Source organism: Calliphora vicina, chromosome 1, assembly GCF_958450345.1.
Source record: "Calliphora vicina chromosome 1, idCalVici1.1, whole genome shotgun sequence".
NCBI classification, from domain to species: Eukaryota; Metazoa; Arthropoda; class Insecta; order Diptera; family Calliphoridae; genus Calliphora; species Calliphora vicina.
In genome coordinates, this window is record NC_088780.1 from 29,189,516 (window position 1) to 29,214,642 (window position 25,127).

General features: G+C 31.6%; 1 protein-coding gene across 1 annotated transcript in view; it reads right to left on the minus strand.

Moving 5' to 3' along the window:
• LOC135962726 (rab-3-interacting molecule unc-10-like) overlaps positions 1–25,127 on the minus strand; it is a 94,772-nt gene that overhangs the window by 52,231 nt on the left and 17,414 nt on the right. Inside the window, exons 3-5 of the mRNA XM_065514631.1 lie at positions 24,544–24,669; positions 7,997–8,347; positions 7,154–7,924 (exon numbers count right to left, since the gene is read on the minus strand). Coding sequence (XP_065370703.1) covers positions 7,154–7,924; positions 7,997–8,347; positions 24,544–24,669 — 1,248 coding nt within the window. The remainder of the gene's footprint in view (positions 1–7,153; positions 7,925–7,996; positions 8,348–24,543; positions 24,670–25,127) is intronic.

The following is a 25,127-nucleotide window of genomic DNA, read 5'->3' on the forward strand; positions in this document are numbered from 1 at the left end:
TTTGCGGTAAGTTTTCCTTTACTTCTCTAATTTGAAAAGAAGAGCCGCTGAAGCACACCGATCAAACTTTATACTAAATGTGTTCCATCGGTTTCAATGTGCGAGAAATGGTTTGTGAGGTTCAGAAGTGGTGATTTTGACACGGAATACAAAGATCGCCCAGGCCAGCCAAAAAAATGTTAAGACCAAGAATTGGAGGCATTACACCATGAAGATTGTTGTAAAATGCTACAAGAGCTTGCAAAATCGTTGGGAGCTACTCAAGCAGCAATTTCAAATTGTTTGGGAGCAGCAGGATTCATCTAAAAGCTGGAAATACCTCGAGATACCTTAAAAGACGATTATGCATTTCCGAAATGATGTTTGAACGCTATAAAAGAAAATAATTTTTCCACCGAATCATTACTTGTGATGAAAAATGGATCGACTGCAATAATCCGAAGCGTAAGAGATCGTATGTGAAGCACAGCCAACCAGCCGAATCGACACTAAAGCCAAATATATGTATATGGAGCTAAAGTAATTTGATACATTTGGTGGGACCAAAAGGGTCCTATCTATTATAAGCTGCTGAAATCTGGCCAAACCATCACAGGGAACCGAACACAAGTGGTGGTGGCTCTAGATATTTCCAAGGCCTTCGATATTTCTTTATCCAAACTTATTGCATTTGGTGTCGATATTAACTTCTCTCGATTTATATCGAGCTTCCTCAGAGAACGCAGTATACGATATGATATAGATGAGATCTCATCAATGAAGTCAAAGATAAATTCAGGGATACCGCTAGTTTCCGTTCTTTCTCCTACTCTACTTCTTGTTTTCTAAATGACTTTCTACGTCAAACTTCCAACTCTATTCTTTTGTAGATGACAGCAACATTTGCATTCATATTCATTCAGTTACAGACCAAGCCTGTCAGTGATTGTGATAATGAGACAAAAGATGAATAATTCCTTTAATCGGAATCTTCTGACAATTTCTGAATGAGATCGTGCGAATAGGGAAGCTTTCCAAGCTCGCAAGACTCAGTATTGCATGTTGACAAAAAAACGAACGACAAACCATGTCGTTTCATTGGTTTTTATGGGTAGTGTAAATATTGTGGAATCAGACGCACTCGATGTTCTGGGCATGAGAATACAATGTGATGTCAGCTGTTCTAAACACATTTTTCCAGTATAGAAAGAAGCTTTTCACTCCATCTGATCTCCTTACTATTTACACCACCTATATCCGACTGAAAACGGAAAACAACACCCATGTATGGGCCGGTGCTTCAAAGTCTATGTTGGTGCTTCTCGACCGCTTACAGGAGAGAGCGAAGGTAGCAGTAGGGTATCCAACACTTTTGATTTACTGGAGCACCGTCGCAATATGCGCTGCGGTTCACTGCTCTATCGGTATTACAATGGAATGTGTTCTGATGAAATTAGGGAACTTGTTCTTGATACCCGCAAATTTTTACGTAATACACGTTTTTCATCAAGAACTCATTCCTTTGTGATCGATTTGAGAGTACACCGGAATATTCGTTCTTCAGCCATACTGCACGTATCTGGAATAAACTTCCCACTGAAGTATTTCCTGTCATTTTCAATGTAGAAAAGTTCAAATCGAATATCCGCTAACACTACTCTTCACCATCGTGACAAGGGTATATATAAGTTTGTAATTTCCACAATATAATTTTCCGACCCTATAAAGTATATATATTCTGGATTCTTATAGATAGCGGAGTCGATTAAGCCAAGTCCGTATGTCTGTCTGTTGAAATCAATTTTCTGCAGACCCCAGATATCTTCAGGATCCAAATTTTCAATAATTCTGTCAGACATGCTTTCGAGAAGTTTCCTATTTAAAATCAGCAAAATCGTTCCACAAATGACTGAGATATGAGGAAGAAACCAGGACCTATTTTTGACCTATATCTGGATTACTAAGTCATTAATATAGACAATAACCTTTGCAACGACGTATATAGTAAGTTGGTTGGAACTACAAAGGGTCAAAATTGGAAAGATTATTTTTTAACCCAAATTTTTTTTTTCAAAAAAATTTTTTTTTTTAAATTTAAAAAAAAAAAATTTAATTTATAAAAAAAAAATTTTTAAATAACTATTAAAAAATTTTAAAAAAATTTCCAAAAAAATTTAAAAAACAACTTTGGAAAAAACAAGTAAGAGAGCTATATTCGGCTGTGCCGAATCTTATATACCCTTCACCAAATTATACTTAAAAATATTTTTTTTTTAAATATTTTTATTTAAACAAAATCAAAATTTTTTTTAATGTTTTAAAATTTTTAAAAATTTTTTTTTTTCCAAATTGTTTTTTAAAAATTTTTTTTTTTAAATTTCTTTAATTAATTTTTTTGGCAAAAGAATTTATGACAAAAAAAAATGTTTGGTGAAAAAAAATTTGGGTTAATAAATATTTTTTTCCGATTTTGACCCATTGTATGTCCAACTTACTATGGTCTTATATACTTCGTTGCAAAGGTCTTTGAAATATCTATCATTAGATATCCATATTGTCTATATTAATGACTTAGTAATCCAGATATAGGTCAAAAATAAGTCAAAAATCGAGGTTGTCCTAGTTTTTTCCTTATATCTCAGCCATTTGTGGACCGATTTTCTCGATTTCTCGGAGATATTGATGTATGAATCGTGTATGTAAGTTATTTGGGGGCTTCGGAAAGTTGATTTCAACACACAGACGGACATGGCTATATCGATTCCGCTATCTATAACGATCCAGAATATATATACTTTATGGGGTCGCAAATGAAAAATGTGGAAATTACAAACAGAATGACAAACTTATATATACCCTTGCCACTCATGGTGAAGGGTATAAAAATAAATGTTGTTTACCTAAAAACATTTAACATCTCTTACTTGTTTTAACTCTTTTTATATCAGAATTTATTTTTGCCCAAAGTTACTAATCGTTGAATATTTTGGAAATATTACGAAAATTCAGATACTGTGTCCTTTCAGACAAACATCGACAGCTTCGTTTTCCTCAATACAATACAGGGTCAACCTAATGTGCATGTGTGCCTGAGTTTTATACAATTGAAATTGCATGTATGTTTTAGTATGTGTGTTTTTTTATATTGTTACAAATTTTCTTCTCTTTTGTTTTAGCTGCATGATTTTTTTCTCAATTTCTAGCAATTTATACAATAACAATTGTGACCGTATGTGTATTTTTTAAACGCGTGTATTTGTTTTGGATTTCTTTTGTTTTTTTAACGCGACATCAAGCACTGCCTGCTTTTGTGTTGGAAAATTTATGTTGATTGTATTTTAAGTAAATTCCATTCAGCAAAACGATATATAGCTTAAATATGTTGCCAGTATGCAACATTCTTGAGTCTTGTATATATTTGTATGTTTTTCATGTTGTTTTTCTTAATAATTTGTATACAAGCAGCATAGAGCAGGAGTATTTCAGTCAGACTTTAGTAACATGCAAAGCAGAAAAACCTTGTTAATAAAACCTGAACTGTATATACACTAGAGTTAATTTCAAAAATTTGATTTTGCGCCCTATATTGTCGGTTTTTGGAACACTTTTTAAGGATTCTAAAAACATCAATTGTATTAATCGACTGGTGAAATCAGATTTGCAATATATTCAACCGTTTTTGCTCTACAGAAAGATGTGCTCAAAATCCGCATCTTTTGTTGCGTTGAACCACTACAAGGAGTGAAAATTTTCCAAAAAAAGGACGCTATTATTTTTATTTATGCAAAAACCTTCAGAAAAATTATGATACCCGAAAAACAAATGAAGTGATCTGGTCACAAACGAACTCAAATATACATATACATTGAAGGTATACACAAGTCTAAAAATGTATGTTAGGAATTTCGAATAGATGAATTATAAACTGAAGAATATAGATTTGTAGTTCGTAATATTTATATGATCCAAAAGAAGGTAGAAGTTATCACAGTAAATCAAGTCAGACTATATCAAGACTCTATCGAATGTCTTAAGAGCATTTACAGCTTAAGCTGTAAATGAAACGACAACATCTTTCCAATAGAAAGGCTAGAAGGTGTCACTTAGAGCCTAGCCTTCGAAAATCGTAATGGCAGTAACTAATTTTTGGAATAAAAATATTCAACAAAATAACAGTTTACTACACTTTCCATATTGCTATGGGGCGATAACTTTTAGAGTTGTTAGCCTCTCCCTTTAGTGAATGGGCCGAACAATGCTGCTTCAAAATCACCTTCCAGCCCAGGATACTTGCTGATACTATTTGGATTGATTAATAGTTCAATGCTTTTCGGTAAGTTCGAGTAAGTACTTTTCGGTAAGCAGTATTATAGTCAGAGTAACTATTTACATGATTGTGGTAACCATAATATGGTTACAGTAAATAAGTATATGCTTGTGACAACCATTTCTATGATAAAGGTCTTACAATATTATGTTGCTCTCGGCATATGGATGTCATCCTCTCAGAACAACATATTATGTTATACTAGTTTTCTGTTACCATCAGTGTTGCCAGGAGCTGGCAAAAAAAAGGCTATATTGGCTTCAAAAAAAGGCCAGAAAAAGCTAAGCCGCTTTAAAAAAAAGCCAAAAAAAATGCTAAAATATTATATACTAAGAATTTAGGTTTATATTTATTTTAAAAAAAAAATTAGAAAATATGTTCATAAAATTCATCTGCTTTACTTAAAGGAAGTATTAAAAAGTTAAATACTAGACTAACCATGTCAGACATTGTTGGTTCTATATTTGTCCACCTGTAGTTTAAAATATTCTGCCCCTGAGCCTTAAGCTTCATAATTTTATTAGCACTTTAAGTTTTCACTATCAATATGACATAATATATTTTTCAAAAAAAAAAAAATGGTACGCCAAATTATAATCAGTGATTAATAACTTAAATGTTTGGCTTTTTAGCATTGCTGGTTTGACGAAATTAAACAAAATGGGTTTTTAGTCGAAGCATAGATCCACAAGACGTTTAACGGCTATTGACCGCCATCGAGTATCACAAGCCTTCAAGAGTTTGTGGGGCTCTTGTCCATTATATAATGATGAATATAATGTGTAATAACAATTTTGTCTTGAAAGAGAATTTGCTAGACATATTAGCTTTCAGATATAAAATATTCTATTTCATTTTGAAGCACTAGATATTGTCAATTGTTATTTGTTCTTTTAATACTACAGAATTCTTGAGTATGTTGAAAAGCTAAACGAAAATCAATAATGAAATTAAAATGGTTCACAAATATGAATTTAGCCTTTTTATTTAATCTTTAGTCTCGAAATTTTTAGCCTTTTTTAATTTCAAAAAACGTTATTTTGAAATTAAGAAAATGCTAGAAGCTAAAACCAAAATTTCGAGGCTAAAGAGTAAATAAAAAGGCTAAATTTAGGCTCAAAAAAGCTAAACTGGCAACACTGGTTACCATATATATGGTTGATACAATCATGTGAATCGCAAATTAAGCATATTGTGGTTACCACAATCATGTAAATAGTTACTGTGACTATAATATTGTTAAAAAACTTGTAACAAAACGGTGAAATATTTACACCATTTTTGATTGCATTTCAAAAGTTTCTAATTGTATTTCAGAATTAACAATTTTTATAACTTTATATTTCTATTTCAGAACTTACTAATTGTATTTTAAAAACTTCCATTTAATTTAATCCAATAAGCACCTAAGCCCCAAAAATTCTAGCACTTGAATATTACGTTGGAATTTGACTTGAATGCAAATGTAATTATGTTTTAAACTTGAAAAATTAAATATTTTTCACAAAAAAAACATGTGGCTTGAATTTATGTTTCCTTTAGAATGCTATTGAAATAATACTTCAATTGTAATTCAATTGCTTGACTATAATTCAAGGCTTGAATTACATTAGCTTTCAACTTGAATTCAAGTAAAAATGATTATTTGGTTATTTTTGTAAAATATTTATTGGGTTCTTTTTGTAAATTTCAATCGTGTTTCTAAAGTTTGCATTTATTTTTACACTTGGATATTTCTGAAATACAGTTGGAAATTTCTTAAATGCAATTAGAAACTTTTGAAATGTTTCCTTGGCCCCGATTATTTGCAGTAAATAAACATAAGTTGTAGGTTAGCAATACAAGGTTGCCTTTGAGAAATTGGTATTTCGAATTTATAAACTCAAAATGTCTGTATATTCGGTATTCACAGATTTTCATTAAATCAATGTTTTATTCATTAAATTTACATAAATATTTCAAACAAACATTTCGCATTTTGTTAACTGCATAATAGGAAATCAATAATGCAATATTTGTAGCAATTTGAAAAGAATATCAAATCCCCTTGATGAAAAATATAAAAAATGTATATCTTTTATGAAACAAATGATATATTACAACAAATGGATTCCTAATGCTTGTACAAATAACATAATCTAATAATAATAGTGTAAATGTATTATTGTATTAATTAATAAAACCAATAATTAATAATAAACCTAAAGTTAAAGTTCCTAAATTTCTTGAAATAAAGGAAAATTGGATTAGTTTAGTTCCATATTAAATAAATTCTTTCTTAAAATTAATTTATTTCTAAATAGTGTAGTTAGTTTAAGTAGTATATTTTGAATATATGTATTAAAAACTAATCTTAATTACTTAAATTTAAAAATAAATCATAAATGTTTAACTACAAAATTAAAATCCTACAAAATCTTAAGATTAACTTAATAGATTTGTTTTTGAAAATTTTCAATTATACTTAGAAGAAATTTAGTATTTAAAAATTTTAATATTTTTTTTTTTTATAAAATTCCCAACAAAAATTACATTTAGGAAGAAATGTAAAAAAGAGGATATTAAAAGTTAATCCTTAGAGAAAAAGGGATTTTTCAAATAGTGTAAAAAAGGGGAATAAAAATATTAAAAAAAATTTCAAAAAATTTTGAACAAAAAAGAAAACAAATTCATTTTGTCAAGTGTAAATTGGAAACAAAAGAGAGTGTGTTGAAAAGATACAGGGGTTAGTGATTTAGTTTCGTTTTTAAAGAGAGTACGCATACACAATTATTACAAGAGAGATAGTAAGATAGATAGTGTGTGATGTAGAGAGAGAGCTAAATAGAGTTGTGAAATAGTACAGACACAGAAAAATTTGGTACAACGATCTAACTTACCCTCATACTCATATTGGTGTTGTTGCTGCTGTTGTTGTTGATGCGCTTGTTGAGCGGCGGAAGGGGCTGTAGACTGATGCTGGGAGAGCATTTGTTTCGTTGGTAGTTCATCTTCGTAGCTGCCGAAACTTCTTTGTTGTTGGATGGGATATTGTTGATGATTGGTGGTGGTTAAATGGCGTCGAGCATTGTATGTAGTGGGATCCATGGCATGGCCGCCACTAATGGTTAGATTACGTTGTATGGGTGGAGGTTTTTGATAACCCTGAGACGCTGTGGCGGAGGAGACAGAAGCCGACATGGGGCCGGTTGTAGGCGGCGTTGGCAACTGGGCATTTAGAGCGGCGGCAGATGATGATGACATTTGTGCTGAACCGTAGGCATGCTGTGATGATTGTGGACGATGTAGTGCAGCTGTTGATGATGACTGCATATGTGGATGTGTATGATGTGATTGCTGAGATGCTGGAAGCCTTTGTTGTTGGTGTTGTTGTGGGGTATTGTAGGAGGAGTTAGAAGAGGATGTAGCATTGGTTATAATATGTTGTTGGGAGCGCATAGCATGTTGTTGCTGCTGCTGTTGGCTACTGGCATATTGTTGATGATGCGCCTGTTGATGATGTTGTTGTTGTTGCTGATGCTGTTGTTGTTGTTGTTGTTGGTATTGATACTGCTGCTGTTGTCTTTGACTGGGGTGGGCCAAATGAGGATGCTGTTTCATTAGGCCATCAATTTCACCCTTGAAAATAAAATAAATAATATAATTAGTTAAATTTTAAAATATATGATTTAATATGTGTCTTTAATTTACTTGATATAATCTGGGATCTTCATCTGTGCGATAGGCTGCACTGTTGCCTCGCTCCCCACTCATGCTTTGTCCTCTATAATGTGCTTGCTGCTGTTGTTGCTGTTGCATTTGTTGTGGTGTCATTGGCTGCATACGTTGTCGTTGTCCCGGACTTATCATATCCATGCCGCCATCGTTTCCCATCATCCGTTGATTCGTTGTTTGTTCCTGCTGCGAATATTGTCTCTTCAGCATGCTGCCCGAACGCTGCAGCGGCAGATTTTCCTTTTCCGCCGCACTACGCGTTCTTTCCAGTTTGGGTCGTTTATCGAGCGTATCATGAGGATCTACCACAGCTTGCTGCGAAATATCCTGTTGAAGAAATGAGTAATTAATTATTAATATTTGTGTGTATGCCATTATTATAGAATGTTCTAAAGATCTGGGATTTTCTAAAAAGTTTAATGTTTAGAGCTTTTCAACTGACTAAATCAATACTCCTTAAGCTAACTACCTATACACCTTCTGAATGAGAATATTGCAATAGTGTCCACGTCTTTTTGTTTACATGTTGCAAATGTTTTCATTGATGTAAGTTCATTTCGCCTTTAATACATGGCTAATTGTGGACATTTTGGCATTGTCCCTTGCCTTGAAATAATTTCTTAAAAGGAAATCTAATGGTTCAATTCTGATCACCTATACGAGAAAATATATCATATGTCATAATATGTGGCATCCTATTGTTGAAAACACGAGTCGTCCATATCAATATTATACACTTTAGGCAGAGAGAAACCGTAATATTCCATCATGACAACACTCGGCCACATGTTACAAAACCTATTAAAACGTTTTTAGAAGGAATTATTGGAAAGTTTTGCCTCACTCGTGTTATAGTCCAGACCATGGCACGTCCGACTAATAGCTGTTTCGAGTGATGCGAGCGCTCCCTCTGGCATACGCTTCACTTAGGAACATTTCGCAATGCCAAGTACCATTAACATTCTCTGCTTGACCAAACTTATTTTCGAAGAAGCCTGTTTTGAGAAGCAGTTAGGAGTCTTTTAGAACTATATAGAAGCATTTAGGAACTGCAATACAATACAATTCCACAACAAAGGTTGTTCAAGTAGTGGTGACATAACTAGTTCCATGTATGTTATTAAAAAATCTGAAATGTTTAAAATATTTTGAAAAATTTTCTTGTTTGAGAACATAACTTGAACATAATAGTCTAAGATAGTGCCCAAAGAAATTACGACTTTGTATAGATGATATTTACAGACCGTGTGGCGAGGAAGATACCTCACACTCTCACTGCCAATATTCCTCAATATAAAGGGTGTTTCAATAGGGGCTTCCGAAGTTTGACAGTTGATAGTGGTTATAATGTTGAAGCTACATCTGTCGAATTGGCAATAATTTATTCAGTTTGTTGTGCCAAATTACCACGTACGGATATATGGTGCAGAAAAACGTGCCAATGATATAATTTTTTATACAAATCGATATTCTAACTTTAATATGCATCAATACATTATCTTCTGCGATGAAGCCCATTTCTGAATGAATGTATACGTTAATAAACAAAATTAACATGAGATTCCAGAGCGTCCAACACTTTCCAAAAAAAAAAAATCACTGTTTGGTGTGGAGTGCTGGCGGCGTCGCCGGTCCATATTACTTTGAGAACGACTTTGGTTAGGTCATCACCGTCATCGGAGATCGCTATAAAACAATGATTTTTTAGCCTGAGTTGGACGGCGCTTTGTTCCACGAGTGATTTGAGGGCGCGGTCTTCTTATGAGAAGCTGATGTGAACTGGCTAAGGAGAACGTACGATTTGACTCCGTAAGACTTTTTCTTGTAGGGTTTCCTTAAGTCACATGTCTATGTGAATAAGCCACAAATCACGATGGTCCTCAAAGCCAACCTAACCCACACCATCGGTAAAATCTGCCTGATTTATGCGCCAGTGTCGTGGAAAATTTAACATTTCAGATGCGGGTCTCCCAGCGAAGATGTGACGGACATATCCACGATGTTATATTCTATACATAATGCCATTGCACAGTGGGGCAGAATAATTTTTTTTTGGAAATAAATCTGGCATTTCTAAACGGCTGATCCGATCGGTATAAAAATTGATGTCGGAGTATTCGATTTTAAATTATTAAAATGGACCCTACAAATGCTCCACGCCGACGCTGTGGGAGCTAAAAATTAAATTTTTAAACACGTCCGATTTCAAAGATTTCTATATTTTTGGAAAACGCTTGGCAAGATATACTTGTTTATGCTATTTATCTCTTATAATATCCGATTTACAGGCATTTCAAAATTGAAATTTTTAAATTTTGCCATACCTTGGTTAGATTTTTTAAAAATATAGGGCGCAAATTTGCACCTTATGAACTCGATCTTAGCTAAACAACTAAATTACCAATAATATACAAAATATCTTAGATCAATTATGGATCCAAAAAATAAACGATTTTCAATTTATAAATTCAAAAAATAGTAGATTTTTGCTGTTTTTTGGTCGAAAAGTAGACTTGACTATTTTTTTTATTAAAACCAACTTTCTTTTAGAATATATAACAATTTACGGAGAACATTTTGGTATAAAAACATGTCCAATTTTTCTAATATGTCGTCTCTACACTCCTCGGCCTATTTTTTTTTTATAAAAATTTCAAATTTGGGCCACATGTTCTAAAATCCCAAAGCTGGAATCAGAAAACGGAAAGCAGGTTTGGAAACCTTGATGTGTTCCCTATTTATACCTAAAGAATTTTCCCAGCTAAGAAGGTAATGTGGACCCTATGGGCAATATAGTAAAAAATAGCATTTTTGGGATTTTCGCTCCAATTTTTATGAATTGCGGGATTCCCTTTGACCTTTGGACAAGTTTTTTTTCACTTTGTTATTTAGAATGAAAAATTTAAGAAACATTGGAAATGTTTTTGAGTTTTGTTAATAAATAAAGATTTTATTACATATTTATTGAGTTTCTAAAACTAAAATTTGTATCAAAATTTTAATAAGATTATAAATATTAGGAACAATTTGATCCACACTTATTCCAACTAGTTTAGAAATCAAACATTTTTGTTTGCTCATGGAATGGAACTTATATTTTTGAGAAGATCTAGGGACGCTAGCTAGTTGACAATTTTTTGTTTCCCACCTATACGTCAAAATTTTGAGATACATGGGTTTTTATTTTTCACCTGCCCTGAGTACTACTCATGCATACTATAGTGTACCGAAATGTGGTAAATAGGTATTTATATCGGTTTTGGGTACTCAACACTCTGGCGAAGCTACTAGATACTTCCGGAGTTGTATTTTTTTGACAAATTCCAAAAAAAATTAACGGAAAAAATAAATACTGTTTAAAAGTACATATTTTTTTGTAGATAAATGTTATTAAATCGCTATTAAATACAAAACTTTAAGTAAAAACTATTTCAAAATGTCTTCTAGGAAGTATAAAATAAGCCAAGACCATTTTTGTTTTATTTGAGGAAAAATTATTCAGTTAAATCGAAGTTTTCCTATAATATAAAAAGTGGGTCCCTCGTTCGATTTGCACAAATTGTAGTGAATATGTTCCAGCTAAAATGAGTATTATTTGGTTGACCCACAAAAAATAGTTTTGTCGCCACTCAACATTAAATTAGGTTTAATGAAAATTCGCAGCCATTTAAAAATAATTTTTTGTGATATATCATTGAGAGAGTGATTTATTCGAGAAATAACCTGGATGAGTGATTTATAATTTATTTCTTTTCGTAAAGGTCAGCTTGTGAACTTGAAAAATAAATCGTAAAAATGCATTTCATGCAAATCAACGCTTAAATATATAAAATTTATCAAAAGATTAATAACAAATTAAAAAAAAGATTTTCATTTCTGTTACTGAGATTTCATTAGTACATATTTATCATATTCTTTCCATAATTAGTTAAAAATTACTAACAATATGTAATTGTATGTAAATAAAAGAGAAAGTAACAGTTACTAATAACAAGAACAATTGAATAGTTTATCTCACATCAAACCATTTAAATAAAAATCATTTTATAACTGTTATTTTCAGTGATTTATTTTAATCACAAAAATATAAATCACAATTTGGGTTTTTTGGACAAGTTATTTTCGATCTCTGTTTATGCAGCGTGTTCCCGAGTCTTTCTGAGGCTAAATTAAAAGAAGGGATATTTGTGGGTCCTCAAATAAGAAAAATTTTGGGTGATACCAAATTTGAGTGTCTATTAACCGATGTTGAAAAAGCAGCATGGAATTCTTTTAAACTTGTTGTTCAAGAAATTTTTGGGGAATAAGAAAAGTCAAAATTACAGAGATATTGTTGCGAATTTATTGCATAGTTTTGAACTGATGGGTGTAAATATGTCCCTCAAAATTAACTTTTTACATTCTCATGTGGATTTTTTCCCGGAAATCCTCGGACACATGAGTGACGAACATGGAGAGCGTTTCCATCAAGATTTGAAGTTTTTCGAGAGCAATTATCAAGGTTTTTGGGATCAGAATATGCTAGGTGACTTTTGATAGTTATAAAAAGAAAACTAAAACACTTCACTTTTAATTTTTTTGTCCTAATTTAATGTATTCATGATTATATGTTTATTTTTTAATAAATATCTCAAAAGTTTGACGTCCATAATTTTTTTTAATATTTTTTTCCGAAGTTAGAAGACCTAAATGCACAAATCCCCATATGTTTCTAATCACGAGCAAAAACCTTGTAAACTAGTGTTATTTTTGTTTACATAATACCACATATTGCACTTTTTCACATTTTTTTTTGTATAAATTTTGATCCCCCATGTAATGTACAAAACACAACCTCTGTATTGTGGCGAAATGAATCACCATTCCAGCGGTGTATCAAGTCAACAGACCTAAGAGATGTTATGTGTATGTGGTCATTTTGTTTAAGCAATTGCAAGGATTCTTTGGGACATGAAGATAGACGGTTTGGGAGCCTTTATACTGCTAGCTTTCAGTCTTTCGGGGTGGGTTCTTGTCTTCTACATACCCTAAAACACACATACTGGTTTGTACGAAAAATCATAATATTTTGTAGACTCCCTTGCCTCTGTAATATGGAATACAAACGAAGCTAATATAAGCGAACTATAAAAGAAACTGTAGTTTAGGACACCCAAGATGGTTTTGGGGCCATTGCCTCTTTACCCTCCCTACCTATGTTTTAGCGTTGGCTAGTTATGCTAAAACCCAAAAATGCCCTATTCCTATTTGATTCACATCCGTAAGAAATTAAATTCAATTTAAAGATTCATGTTAATTTAACAAATTTATTCACATTTCAAATTGAAAAAAATAGTGTAATATGATTTAAGGAAAGAATCATTAATAACTAATTGTTAAAGAATTCAACAAAAAATACTAATAGTAATCCTAAAAAATTTATTGATGTTAATTAATATTATGTCTAAATATATAAACATACTGATTATACTTGGGAATACGTCCCTTACTAGTATCCCTAAATTCCAAATCACGAAAAGCAAAAAAAATCGTAATAGTATAAAGATACATACATAAATATAAAAAATAGAGAAGCAAAAACCAAAATATAAATAAAACACATTTAATCAAACATGTTTGACTTCAATGGTTTTAGTTGTTGCTTCTATTGAGAAAAAAGAGAAATATGCAAGTAAAAAAAAAGAAATGTATGATCACTCACCAACTTAAATCAAATATATGTTGTTGGTTGTTGCGTTTGATGACGTAGAGGCCTCTTCGAACATCTGCATTTGTAGATTGTTTTGTTGATTTGCTTTTTACTGTGAACTCAAAAAATGGTAGTTACTTGCATATACCTATTTTATGGAATTTATGTTTAAATTAATATTAATGTAAAAATAAGTATTTCATTTTGTTTATACATACCATACCTATGCTTATTTTAAATATATTTTCTTAACTTATAGTAATAATTAATTATGGTTAGATAACTTGGTGCAATATTTACTGTGATAATAATACGTAATTGATCTGTGATATAAAACTAGTGCAATAACTAAACTTAACATTATTAGATTTTAATTAGATTTTTAAACATTATTTTTAAACTTTTTAAGAACAATTTAGATGTAATCAAATTTTAGATTTAAAGCATGATTTTAGATTTTTTAGATTTTAGGTAGATTTAAATTTGTTTTATATTTTAAGCAGTAAATTTAAAATCAGTAAAAACAAAATTATAAATTATTTTAAATTTTTAACATTTTTTTTTTAAAAATTTTGAACAAATTTAGAATTGATAAAAAAAAAACTGTATTAGATTTTAACGTTTAAAAATTTGTGACATTATCTAACCATATCTATATGTAGAAAGAATTTAAATTTAAAAAAAAACTGTGGATATCTGATGAGACTTCAGAATGTATATTATCTGGTAAAAGTTTATGTTTCTGTTGCATGCACTATATATGATGTCACGGTGACCTTCCTTCTTGCGTTTTTTGTTCTCTCTTCTAGTTTGATCTTCACTTTTCAATTTGTATTATTTAGCTGATCTTTTTATTTAACATTTATTTTGTGTTAAATCTCATGTTTAAAGCTTGAAATTATGTGACGTCACTCAAGCTAACGGTCACTCTTAATGTTTCTCACAAGATTACCAAATATAATATGTGCAGTTGCGTTGAAAAATATAGCACACATTAATGTTGAGGTTAAATAATCAACCCTAAAACTGTTGCAAATCTATTGAAATTATTCTCAATTAGAATCCAATAAAATTTATGTGAAAATAAAGATTTACCTTGGATTGTAAAGATGGGTTTAGGAAAATATAAATTTTGTCTCTCCGAGCTTAACCTCTCCAGATCACTGGATAAGTGGAGGTCACAAATGTGGAGATCCAAATAAAATATCTCGCTTTAATCTATACAAAATTCATATTAAAGTTTTTATCACTAATTTTATAATCTAGTTGAATTTTTATTTAATTAGATGTAATTATGATTTTTACCTTCTTTAAACACTTCTCGTTGAAATTTATAAAATTTGAATAAGTTTCAATATGAAAAAAAAAAAAATACTAACGGTAATAACTTGTTCTTTTTGTTCTTTCAAAAAAATATGCAAACTTCACTGATCACTATAATCCAATGTTGCGTGTGTATTCTTTAAAAGACAAAATTGAAAAGAAATATTTAACACTTTACTAATAGACAATTAGCCTCTCATTATGCACATACATGCGTACATACATATCTAACTAAACCGATAAAAGTGCTGACAAATTAGTGCGATAAGTTTAGACAAAAACCTCAAATTAAGTACTGTATGCAACTTAAACTGTTCACACTGAGAGCTTAAATGATTCTTGGTAGATCAGTATTATATAGTTAATTATTATTCACAATTTTATTTATCAAAATTTTATTTATTTGTTAAGATTGTATATGTTAAAATTGTATTTATTTATTTATTTATTATAGTCTTATTTATTACGGTTTTATATAATATAAAAAACATAGCTACTATAAGAAATATGTTAGATATTTATACATGCTAGGTGGTCTAATTAGAAAGAATTTTTATTATATGGTAATGTTCACCACAAAACCGCATAATACTTGCATTTTATGCAAAAGTATTAGGAGGAAAAAGAACATTACTCCCTTAAGTCCTTTGCATGAAAAGTACCAACTACCTTTCCGTCTAGATCTTCTAAAATATAATAATTTTGTCCGACTTTCTCTTTGACTTTAGATTTTATATATAAGGGTGCAAACTTAGAGTTAAATTTTTTCTCGAAATTACTCTGTGAGAAGTTTTTGCGATATACAATTTGACCTACTGAATAGGTGACTGGGCGTGCTCGTAGGTTGTATTGTTTTTGATTTATCTGATAGGCATCAGAAATATGCTTTCGAAGTTTGTTTCTAATGATAGATAAACTATCATCTCGGGACAGTGGAGATATATTTTCATTCAACATGCTAACATTTTTCAAAAGCTTATACGAATCTCCATGTGTTATCATGTCTTGTCCAAAGACAGCATGATAAGGCGATGTTTGTATAGCTTGATGAACAGTATTTCTCAACGCACAACTGATGTAACTTAAATTCTCATCCCATAACGTTTGGTCCTTTTTTAAATATGCACGAATCCCTGCTATCAACGAACGATTTACACGTTCGGACGCGTTTGATTGTGGCGAATACACCGCAGTGTAAATATGATTAATGCCAAGTTCTGTAAAAAACGCGTTTAGCTCGTTAGCTTTAAATTGGGAACCGTTATCACTGATAATGTGCTCTGGGATACCATACGTGTGAAAAATTTGTTCGAGTAAAAACGTTTGAATAGAGGAAGAAGTAAATTTTCTCATTGGATATAACCAATGAAATTTGGTCAAATGGTCTAGTACTATTAACAAACCTATATTACCCCTCTTACTTCTCGGGTAAGGGCCTAATAGGTCTATATATAGACGTTGAAAAGGGCGAGTAGATATTGCTTGTTTTCCCATTTCCGGTCTAGTAATAAAATTGGGTGACATTGTAGTTTTGCAGACCTCACATTTACGGATATAATTTCGGACATCCATGACAATTCCAGGCCAGTAAAAATTACGACGAATAACATTTAAAGTTTTACCCATACCACTGTGGGACGATATGGCCGAGTCATGTGCTCTAGATATTACTGCCTCACGTAAAAGTTTCGGTACCCACAACTTCCAGGCTTCTTGTTGTTGCATTTCGTCGCCAGTGTAATGTTCTGTTCGAACATATATATATTTTTCCATGACTTTCAAATCAGGATATTTTGAAGCATTTCCTTTGATTTTAGCAATTAGTTCGACATAATCTTGATCTAGAAAATGTTCAGAATCGAGGTCAATTTCGGGCTCAGCCAGTTCAACACCGGAGACTTCATTACAGTGTATCCGAGAGAGGGCATCTGGCACAATATGGTCTTTGCCTTTTCTGTGGCTAATAGTAAATTTGTAGCCTTGAAGTTTGAACATCCACCGGGCAAGTCTTCCACTGAGCTCACTTTGCCTCATTAGCCATACTAGACTAGAGTGGTCAGTAATCACTTCGAACTCTTGCATCTCGATGTAACATCTAAATCTATTAATCGCCTCTATTGCTGCCAAACACTCTCTTTCGGTTACACTATAATTGCGTTGTGCTGTATTCAGTTTTTTTGACATGAACGCGATTGGTTTTTCATCTCCGTTGTTGTCTAACTGAACTAAAACAGCACCAATACCGAAATCACTAGCATCGCAATGTATGAAGAACTTTTTGCTAAAATCAGGATTAGAAAGAATGGGGGCTGAGGTAAGGAGAGATTTAACGTGCTGAAATGCCTTTTGTGCCTCATCTGTCCAGCAGAATTTCTTCTTGGTGGACAATACTTCCGTAATAGGAAAAACTACAGTGGAAAAATTAGGGACAAATCTCCTATACCAGCCTGCAATGCCTAAAAACCCTCGAACCTGTTTTATATTTTTCGGAACAGGCCAAGCTAGTATAGCTTCAACTTTTTCCGGGTCCGTTTTTATACCTCCATTACCGATTACATAACCCAAGTATTTTGTTTCTGTAACGCAAAATCTAGATTTGGAAATATTCAAAGTTAAGTTTGCCTTTCTAAACTCCTGGGCAATTCTAACTAGGACTGATAGATGTGTTTGAAAGTCCTCTGAGACAATCACAAGATCGTCCAGGTAACCAAAGACGCACTGTTTTAGGTCTGGTGGAATCAGTTCGTCCATGAGACGACACATTGTTTGCGGCGCATTACAGAGCCCGAAAGGCATTACCTTAAACTGGTAAAGGGGCCTACCAGGGACTGTAAACGCCGTAAGAGGTTTTGCTTGATCGGCTAGGCCGATCTGCCAATATGCATCCTTTAGATCCAACTTTGAAATTAGGTTTGCTTTTGGAAGTCTCGCAAAAATTCCCTCGATACTCGGAAGGGGATATGCATCCTTTTCGGTCACTTGATTGACCTTCCTGGCATCTAGGCACAGGCGGACTTTGTTAGGTTTGACAACCAAGCGCATGGGAGAACTCCAAGGTGATGACGATTGCTCAATCACCCCTAAAGCCAGCATTCGATCTATTTCTTTATACATCAGTTTCTCCACTGCAGGAGAAACTGGATAGAACCTTTGTTTTATAGGCGTGGCATTGCCAACGTCTATATCATGCTTAATTAAGCTGGTTCTGCCCAAACCCTGTGTTTCAAAATTGGGGAATAGAGCTATAATAGCTTCTAACTGTGAATTTTGGCTAGGAGTTAATGGGTATTTGTGTTCGTCAGAACTAACGTCAGACTTAATGGTGTTTACGGACAAAATATCGGACGATTTTTTAAAATCGGACAAATCAGAAGGACAGCTAATTATCGCGGATTCAAACAAATCCGGAGCTAACTCGAATAACCTCCAAAAATCTAAACCTAAAATCAAATTTTGAGAAAGTGATGGAACAATCCATATTTTCATTTTACGAATCTGATTCCTAAAACAAACATCTACTTGCAAAAAACCTACTACCCTTTGTAGCTTTCCGTCTGCGGTTTTAACGAAAGACTTAATTTTATTAAATTGTGTTAAATGGGAAAAATCAGTTTGTGCAAATTCACCACCAATACATGTAATATTGGCACCAGTATCCAGAAGACCTAATTGTGAATAGTTTAAAAAATTAACATTTGCATAAAATCTTTTATCATCACAATTATTTACCACAGTGGAAACGGTGTAATTACATGTAAGTTTGCGCATTTTGTAATAACGTCTAAGACGAATTGTCGAACGTTTGCTTTTAAACTTATTGTGAGATTTTATAGAGGAAACGTTAAATATCTCATTTCTTTTTAAAATATATTGATGCCATCTTTCATGGTACGGACGTATCGGGTATAAAATATTTTCGGTGCATAGATCAGTTACGTTGGAGCGTTTAAGAATTTGTAAATTTTCAGAAAAATCATTATTTAAATTAGAATTATTGGTTTTATTGGAATGCTGAGTCTGGTTTACGATTTGTGTGGTGGTGCAATTGGGCGTTGAAAGTTTTTTGAACCCATATTTTTGGAAATACATTTCTGGCACTGGGGTTTATATGTATTTTTGGCCCCACAGCCGTAACAAAAAATGGTTTTTTCACTTAGGCAATCTTGCCAGTGATGACCTACGTCATCGCAATTCCAACACTTGTTTGTGGTTGCCTGCTGTATAGCATCAACAACGAGTTCAGTATCAGGGGATGCAAAAAGGTTTGTATTTTCTGGTAAATCTAATTCTGCGACATTACGACGCGGATAAGGTTGGTTAAATGGTTTTTGAGGAGCATTTTTGCGGAAATAATCATCGCTCATGAGATTTTCCCTCATTTGTACTAACTTTCTCAAGTGAGCAATTGAATAAATGGGGACATAAAGTAATTCGTGACGTATGTCTGGTCTTAAATTTTTCGTCAAAATTTCAATTAGCTCACTCTCGGGAATGGTAGTATCAAGACGGTCAATAATAACGGATATGGCCTCAAAAAATGTATCGAAAGATTCGCCAGTTTTCATTTTACGATTTCGCAATTCTTCGCGTAAATCAAAGTTTGATTTAAAGTCTTTGTACTGATATTTTATTGCCACGCAAAACTCATTCCATTGGATATTGTCCACCTGTTTGTGGTAGCGCCAATACCAATCACGCGCTTTCCCTGACAACAAAATATGCAGATTTTTGCATATAATGGAGAAATCATTATTAAAATTATCTCTTGTTAATGAACGAATTCTGTACAGAAACTCATCCACTGTTAAACCGTTTAATGACCCGTCAAATTTCAAATTCCAATTCTGGATAATTGAAGTAACTTTGTCGGCACGTATATTAACATTGTCACTATTATTAGAAAATGCAGATGGAAGTCGATTCACATTGCTATGTACATTAGGGGGTAGTTGAAATTGAGGTGCTCGTGGAACATTCGGTATTTGTGCTTGAGCATTCGTGTTTTGACCACTATTCGGTACAATATTTAAATTTTCTAAAATTCTGACAATACTTGTCTCAATAATTTGAGTAAGTTGTGAAGGGTTAATATTAAAATTGTCTTGGCAACGATTTCTATCATTTGATGTATGATGTACATCGGGGAACATATTCTGTGTGTTCTGAACAACACGATTTGGACTAAAAAATATATATGGATTTTCATCATCAGTTTGAATAGGAACGTTGCTAGAATCTAATTGGAGATTTTCTCGAAATAAGTTTTTTGTAACATTTCGGGTATTATATCTTTTACTCATCGCGCCACGTCCTTTTCCTCTGACGTTTGCATTGGCTTTTGACTTAGGATATGTTTTCGACAAATTTTGAATATTGAATTTTTTAAGATCTGCAAGATCACATGGTTTATGACATTCAGGGCATTCAGCAGCCTGTGACAGAGATGCCTCTATACACATCCTGTGAAAAACATGACTACAATTAGTCAAAATTAAACAGTCTTGTGTTTCTAACATCAATTCGCTACAGATTATACAATTCAACACATCGTTTGTAGCAGGTCTTGAAACACTGGGTATATCATCCCTAGGTGGAACGGCAGCAGAAACTAGCTCTGAAGGTGTACGTTCTAACGACATTTTAAATATTGATTAACAATTGCTAAAGAAAAATAATAACAGTAACAAATCCTGTTATTACGAATATATATGTATATGAATAGAGGTACAATTGTTTATACAAAACAATTAATCAAACAAAATTTAATAAATTAATTGGTAAAAAACACAATTTATAAAAATTTTTTGATAACAAACAAATCAGGTTTTATAATTTCTTACGATAATGATGTGAATAAAAAATAGAATAGGAAAACGTTTCGCAAATAGTTCGTATTTATATAGAAAAAATAATAAACTATGGAGTTTACTAGAAAAAGTTAGTTCTGGTTATTTAGAACAACAAAAAAGCAGGATATAAAAATGCAATCAGCTAAATTTATATAGTTCCGCACTATTTAGGATACGAATATCAAAATACAAAATAACAAAACATAAATAATTCTAGCAGACTTGTCAGCAAAAGCAAAAATTTAATAAATTAATTTCCGTTTTTAGTAAAAAAGAACTCTAAGGGAATTTTCGGTCGCCATATTCGATTTTATATTATTCAAATAGACGAATATCCAGAAAATTATTAAAGTTTATTTTATTAATAACATCAATATATTTATGAAATTGAAGCAATTACAAAATAATGGAAAAAAACATTGCTAGTAAGTTGGAACCTATGGGAAATTAAATCCTATGGGAAATGAAATCCTATGGGAAATTAAATCCTATGGGAAATGAAATCCTATCGGCCCCACGTTGGGCGCCAAATTATGTAATGTACAAAACACAACCTCTGTATTGTGGCGAAATGAATCACCATTCCAGCGGTGTATCAAGTCAACAGACCTAAGAGATGTTATGTGTATGTGGTCATTTTGTTTAAGCAATTGCAAGGATTCTTTGGGACATGAAGATAGACGGTTTGGGAGCCTTTATACTGCTAGCTTTCAGTCTTTCGGGGTGGGTTCTTGTCTTCTACATACCCTAAAACACACATACTGGTTTGTACGAAAAATCATAATATTTTGTAGACTCCCTTGCCTCTGTAATATGGAATACAAACGAAGCTAATATAAGCGAACTATAAAAGAAACTGTAGTTTAGGACACCCAAGATGGTTTTGGGGCCATTGCCTCTTTACCCTCCCTACCTATGTTTTAGCGTTGGCTAGTTATGCTAAAACCCAAAAATGCCCTATTCCTATTTGATTCACATCCGTAAGAAATTAAATTCAATTTAAAGATTCATGTTAATTTAACAAATTTATTCACATTTCAAATTGAAAAAAATAGTGTAATATGATTTAAGGAAAGAATCATTAATAACTAATTGTTAAAGAATTCAACAAAAAATACTAATAGTAATCCTAAAAAATTTATTGATGTTAATTAATATTATGTCTAAATATATAAACATACTGATTATACTTGGGAATACGTCCCTTACTAGTATCCCTAAATTCCAAATCACGAAAAGCAAAAAAAATCGTAATAGTATAAAGATACATACATAAATATAAAAAATAGAGAAGCAAAAACCAAAATATAAATAAAACACATTTAATCAAACATGTTTGACTTCAATGGTTTTAGTTGTTGCTTCTATTGAGAAAAAAGAGAAATATGCAAGTAAAAAAAAAGAAATGTATGATCACTCACCAACTTAAATCAAATATATGTTGTTGGTTGTTGCGTTTGATGACGTAGAGGCCTCTTCGAACATCTGCATTTGTAGATTGTTTTGTTGATTTGCTTTTTACTGTGAACTCAAAAAATGGTAGTTACTTGCATATACCTATTTTATGGAATTTATGTTTAAATTAATATTAATGTAAAAATAAGTATTTCATTTTGTTTATACATACCATACCTATGCTTATTTTAAATATATTTTCTTAACTTATAGTAATAATTAATTATGGTTAGATAACTTGGTGCAATATTTACTGTGATAATAATACGTAATTGATCTGTGATATAAAACTAGTGCAATAACTAAACTTAACATTATTAGATTTTAATTAGATTTTTAAACATTATTTTTAAACTTTTTAAGAACAATTTAGATGTAATCAAATTTTAGATTTAAAGCATGATTTTAGATTTTTTAGATTTTAGGTAGATTTAAATTTGTTTTATATTTTAAGCAGTAAATTTAAAATCAGTAAAAACAAAATTATAAATTATTTTAAATTTTTAACATTTTTTTTTTAAAAATTTTGAACAAATTTAGAATTGATAAAAAAAAAACTGTATTAGATTTTAACGTTTAAAAATTTGTGACATTATCTAACCATATCTATATGTAGAAAGAATTTAAATTTAAAAAAAAACTGTGGATATCTGATGAGACTTCAGAATGTATATTATCTGGTAAAAGTTTATGTTTCTGTTGCATGCACTATATATGATGTCACGGTGACCTTCCTTCTTGCGTTTTTTGTTCTCTCTTCTAGTTTGATCTTCACTTTTCAATTTGTATTATTTAGCTGATCTTTTTATTTAACATTTATTTTGTGTTAAATCTCATGTTTAAAGCTTGAAATTATGTGACGTCACTCAAGCTAACGGTCACTCTTAATGTTTCTCACAAGATTACCAAATATAATATGTGCAGTTGCGTTGAAAAATATAGCACACATTAATGTTGAGGTTAAATAATCAACCCTAAAACTGTTGCAAATCTATTGAAATTATTCTCAATTAGAATCCAATAAAATTTATGTGAAAATAAAGATTTACCTTGGATTGTAAAGATGGGTTTAGGAAAATATAAATTTTGTCTCTCCGAGCTTAACCTCTCCAGATCACTGGATAAGTGGAGGTCACAAATGTGGAGATCCAAATAAAATATCTCGCTTTAATCTATACAAAATTCATATTAAAGTTTTTATCACTAATTTTATAATCTAGTTGAATTTTTATTTAATTAGATGTAATTATGATTTTTACCTTCTTTAAACACTTCTCGTTGAAATTTATAAAATTTGAATAAGTTTCAATATGAAAAAAAAAAAAATACTAACGGTAATAACTTGTTCTTTTTGTTCTTTCAAAAAAATATGCAAACTTCACTGATCACTATAATCCAATGTTGCGTGTGTATTCTTTAAAAGACAAAATTGAAAAGAAATATTTAACACTTTACTAATAGACAATTAGCCTCTCATTATGCACATACATGCGTACATACATATCTAACTAAACCGATAAAAGTGCTGACAAATTAGTGCGATAAGTTTAGACAAAAACCTCAAATTAAGTACTGTATGCAACTTAAACTGTTCACACTGAGAGCTTAAATGATTCTTGGTAGATCAGTATTATATAGTTAATTATTATTCACAATTTTATTTATCAAAATTTTATTTATTTGTTAAGATTGTATATGTTAAAATTGTATTTATTTATTTATTTATTATAGTCTTATTTATTACGGTTTTATATAATATAAAAAACATAGCTACTATAAGAAATATGTTAGATATTTATACATGCTAGGTGGTCTAATTAGAAAGAATTTTTATTATATGGTAATGTTCACCACACCCATAGAGCCGCCCCTGGAGAATTTGTAGGACCCATTTTAATAACTTAAACGAATACTCCATGGCTACGTGCAAGTCAAATTTTATCCCGATTGGTCCAGCCGTTTAGAAATGCCAGATTTATTTCTAAAAAAAATTGATGCTGACCCACTGTGCACTGTTAACTGAATGATTCTGCCTTTAACCTAACCTAAGTTGGTATGAAATTAGTTTCTAAAATAGTATTTGCGCAAGCGACTAAGCATTTTTAGATTGTAACTATTAAATATAATTAATTCCTTACTCTATTTTTTTAAAAAAAAAAATAATTTTAAAATCCTATCTCCCGCTTTTATTATGTAGAAATACTTACACTACTGCCATCCGGTTCATTGCGTCTTATGAAACCATCTTGTGGTGCCGCTCCCTTATTCATCCATTGACCAGTCTTTGATAATAATTCTTGTTTTTTACGACACAATACGCACACCCAGATGACCTGTAAATATAATCGAACACAAGAAAGGATGAAAAAAAGAATTAATAAAAATACAAACATAAATTTATATTTAGATGGTTGGTTGGTTGATTTAATTGGCATAAGTTCAACGACTCGGGAGAATAATGAAACAAACAATTGTTTCCTGCAATGAATGCATTCATACACATATGTTGTAAAACAGTATATAGTTTTCCTTAATACAAAAAAAAAGAAAACAAAAACACACAAAAATCTATTACGTTTCATTTAATTACAAGAACACTGAACAGGAAATGTTTGCCAACTATAACTGACCTGATAAAAGACAATTGATTTTAAGAACCTGCACTTGTGTTTTAAGGGTCTAATTTCATCAAATGCAAATTGTTGACAATTTGCCAAAAACAAAAAAAAGGCAAAAAAAAGAACGTATAAACAAATACGTATAGGAAAAATATTGGTGTAATTTAGGGTGA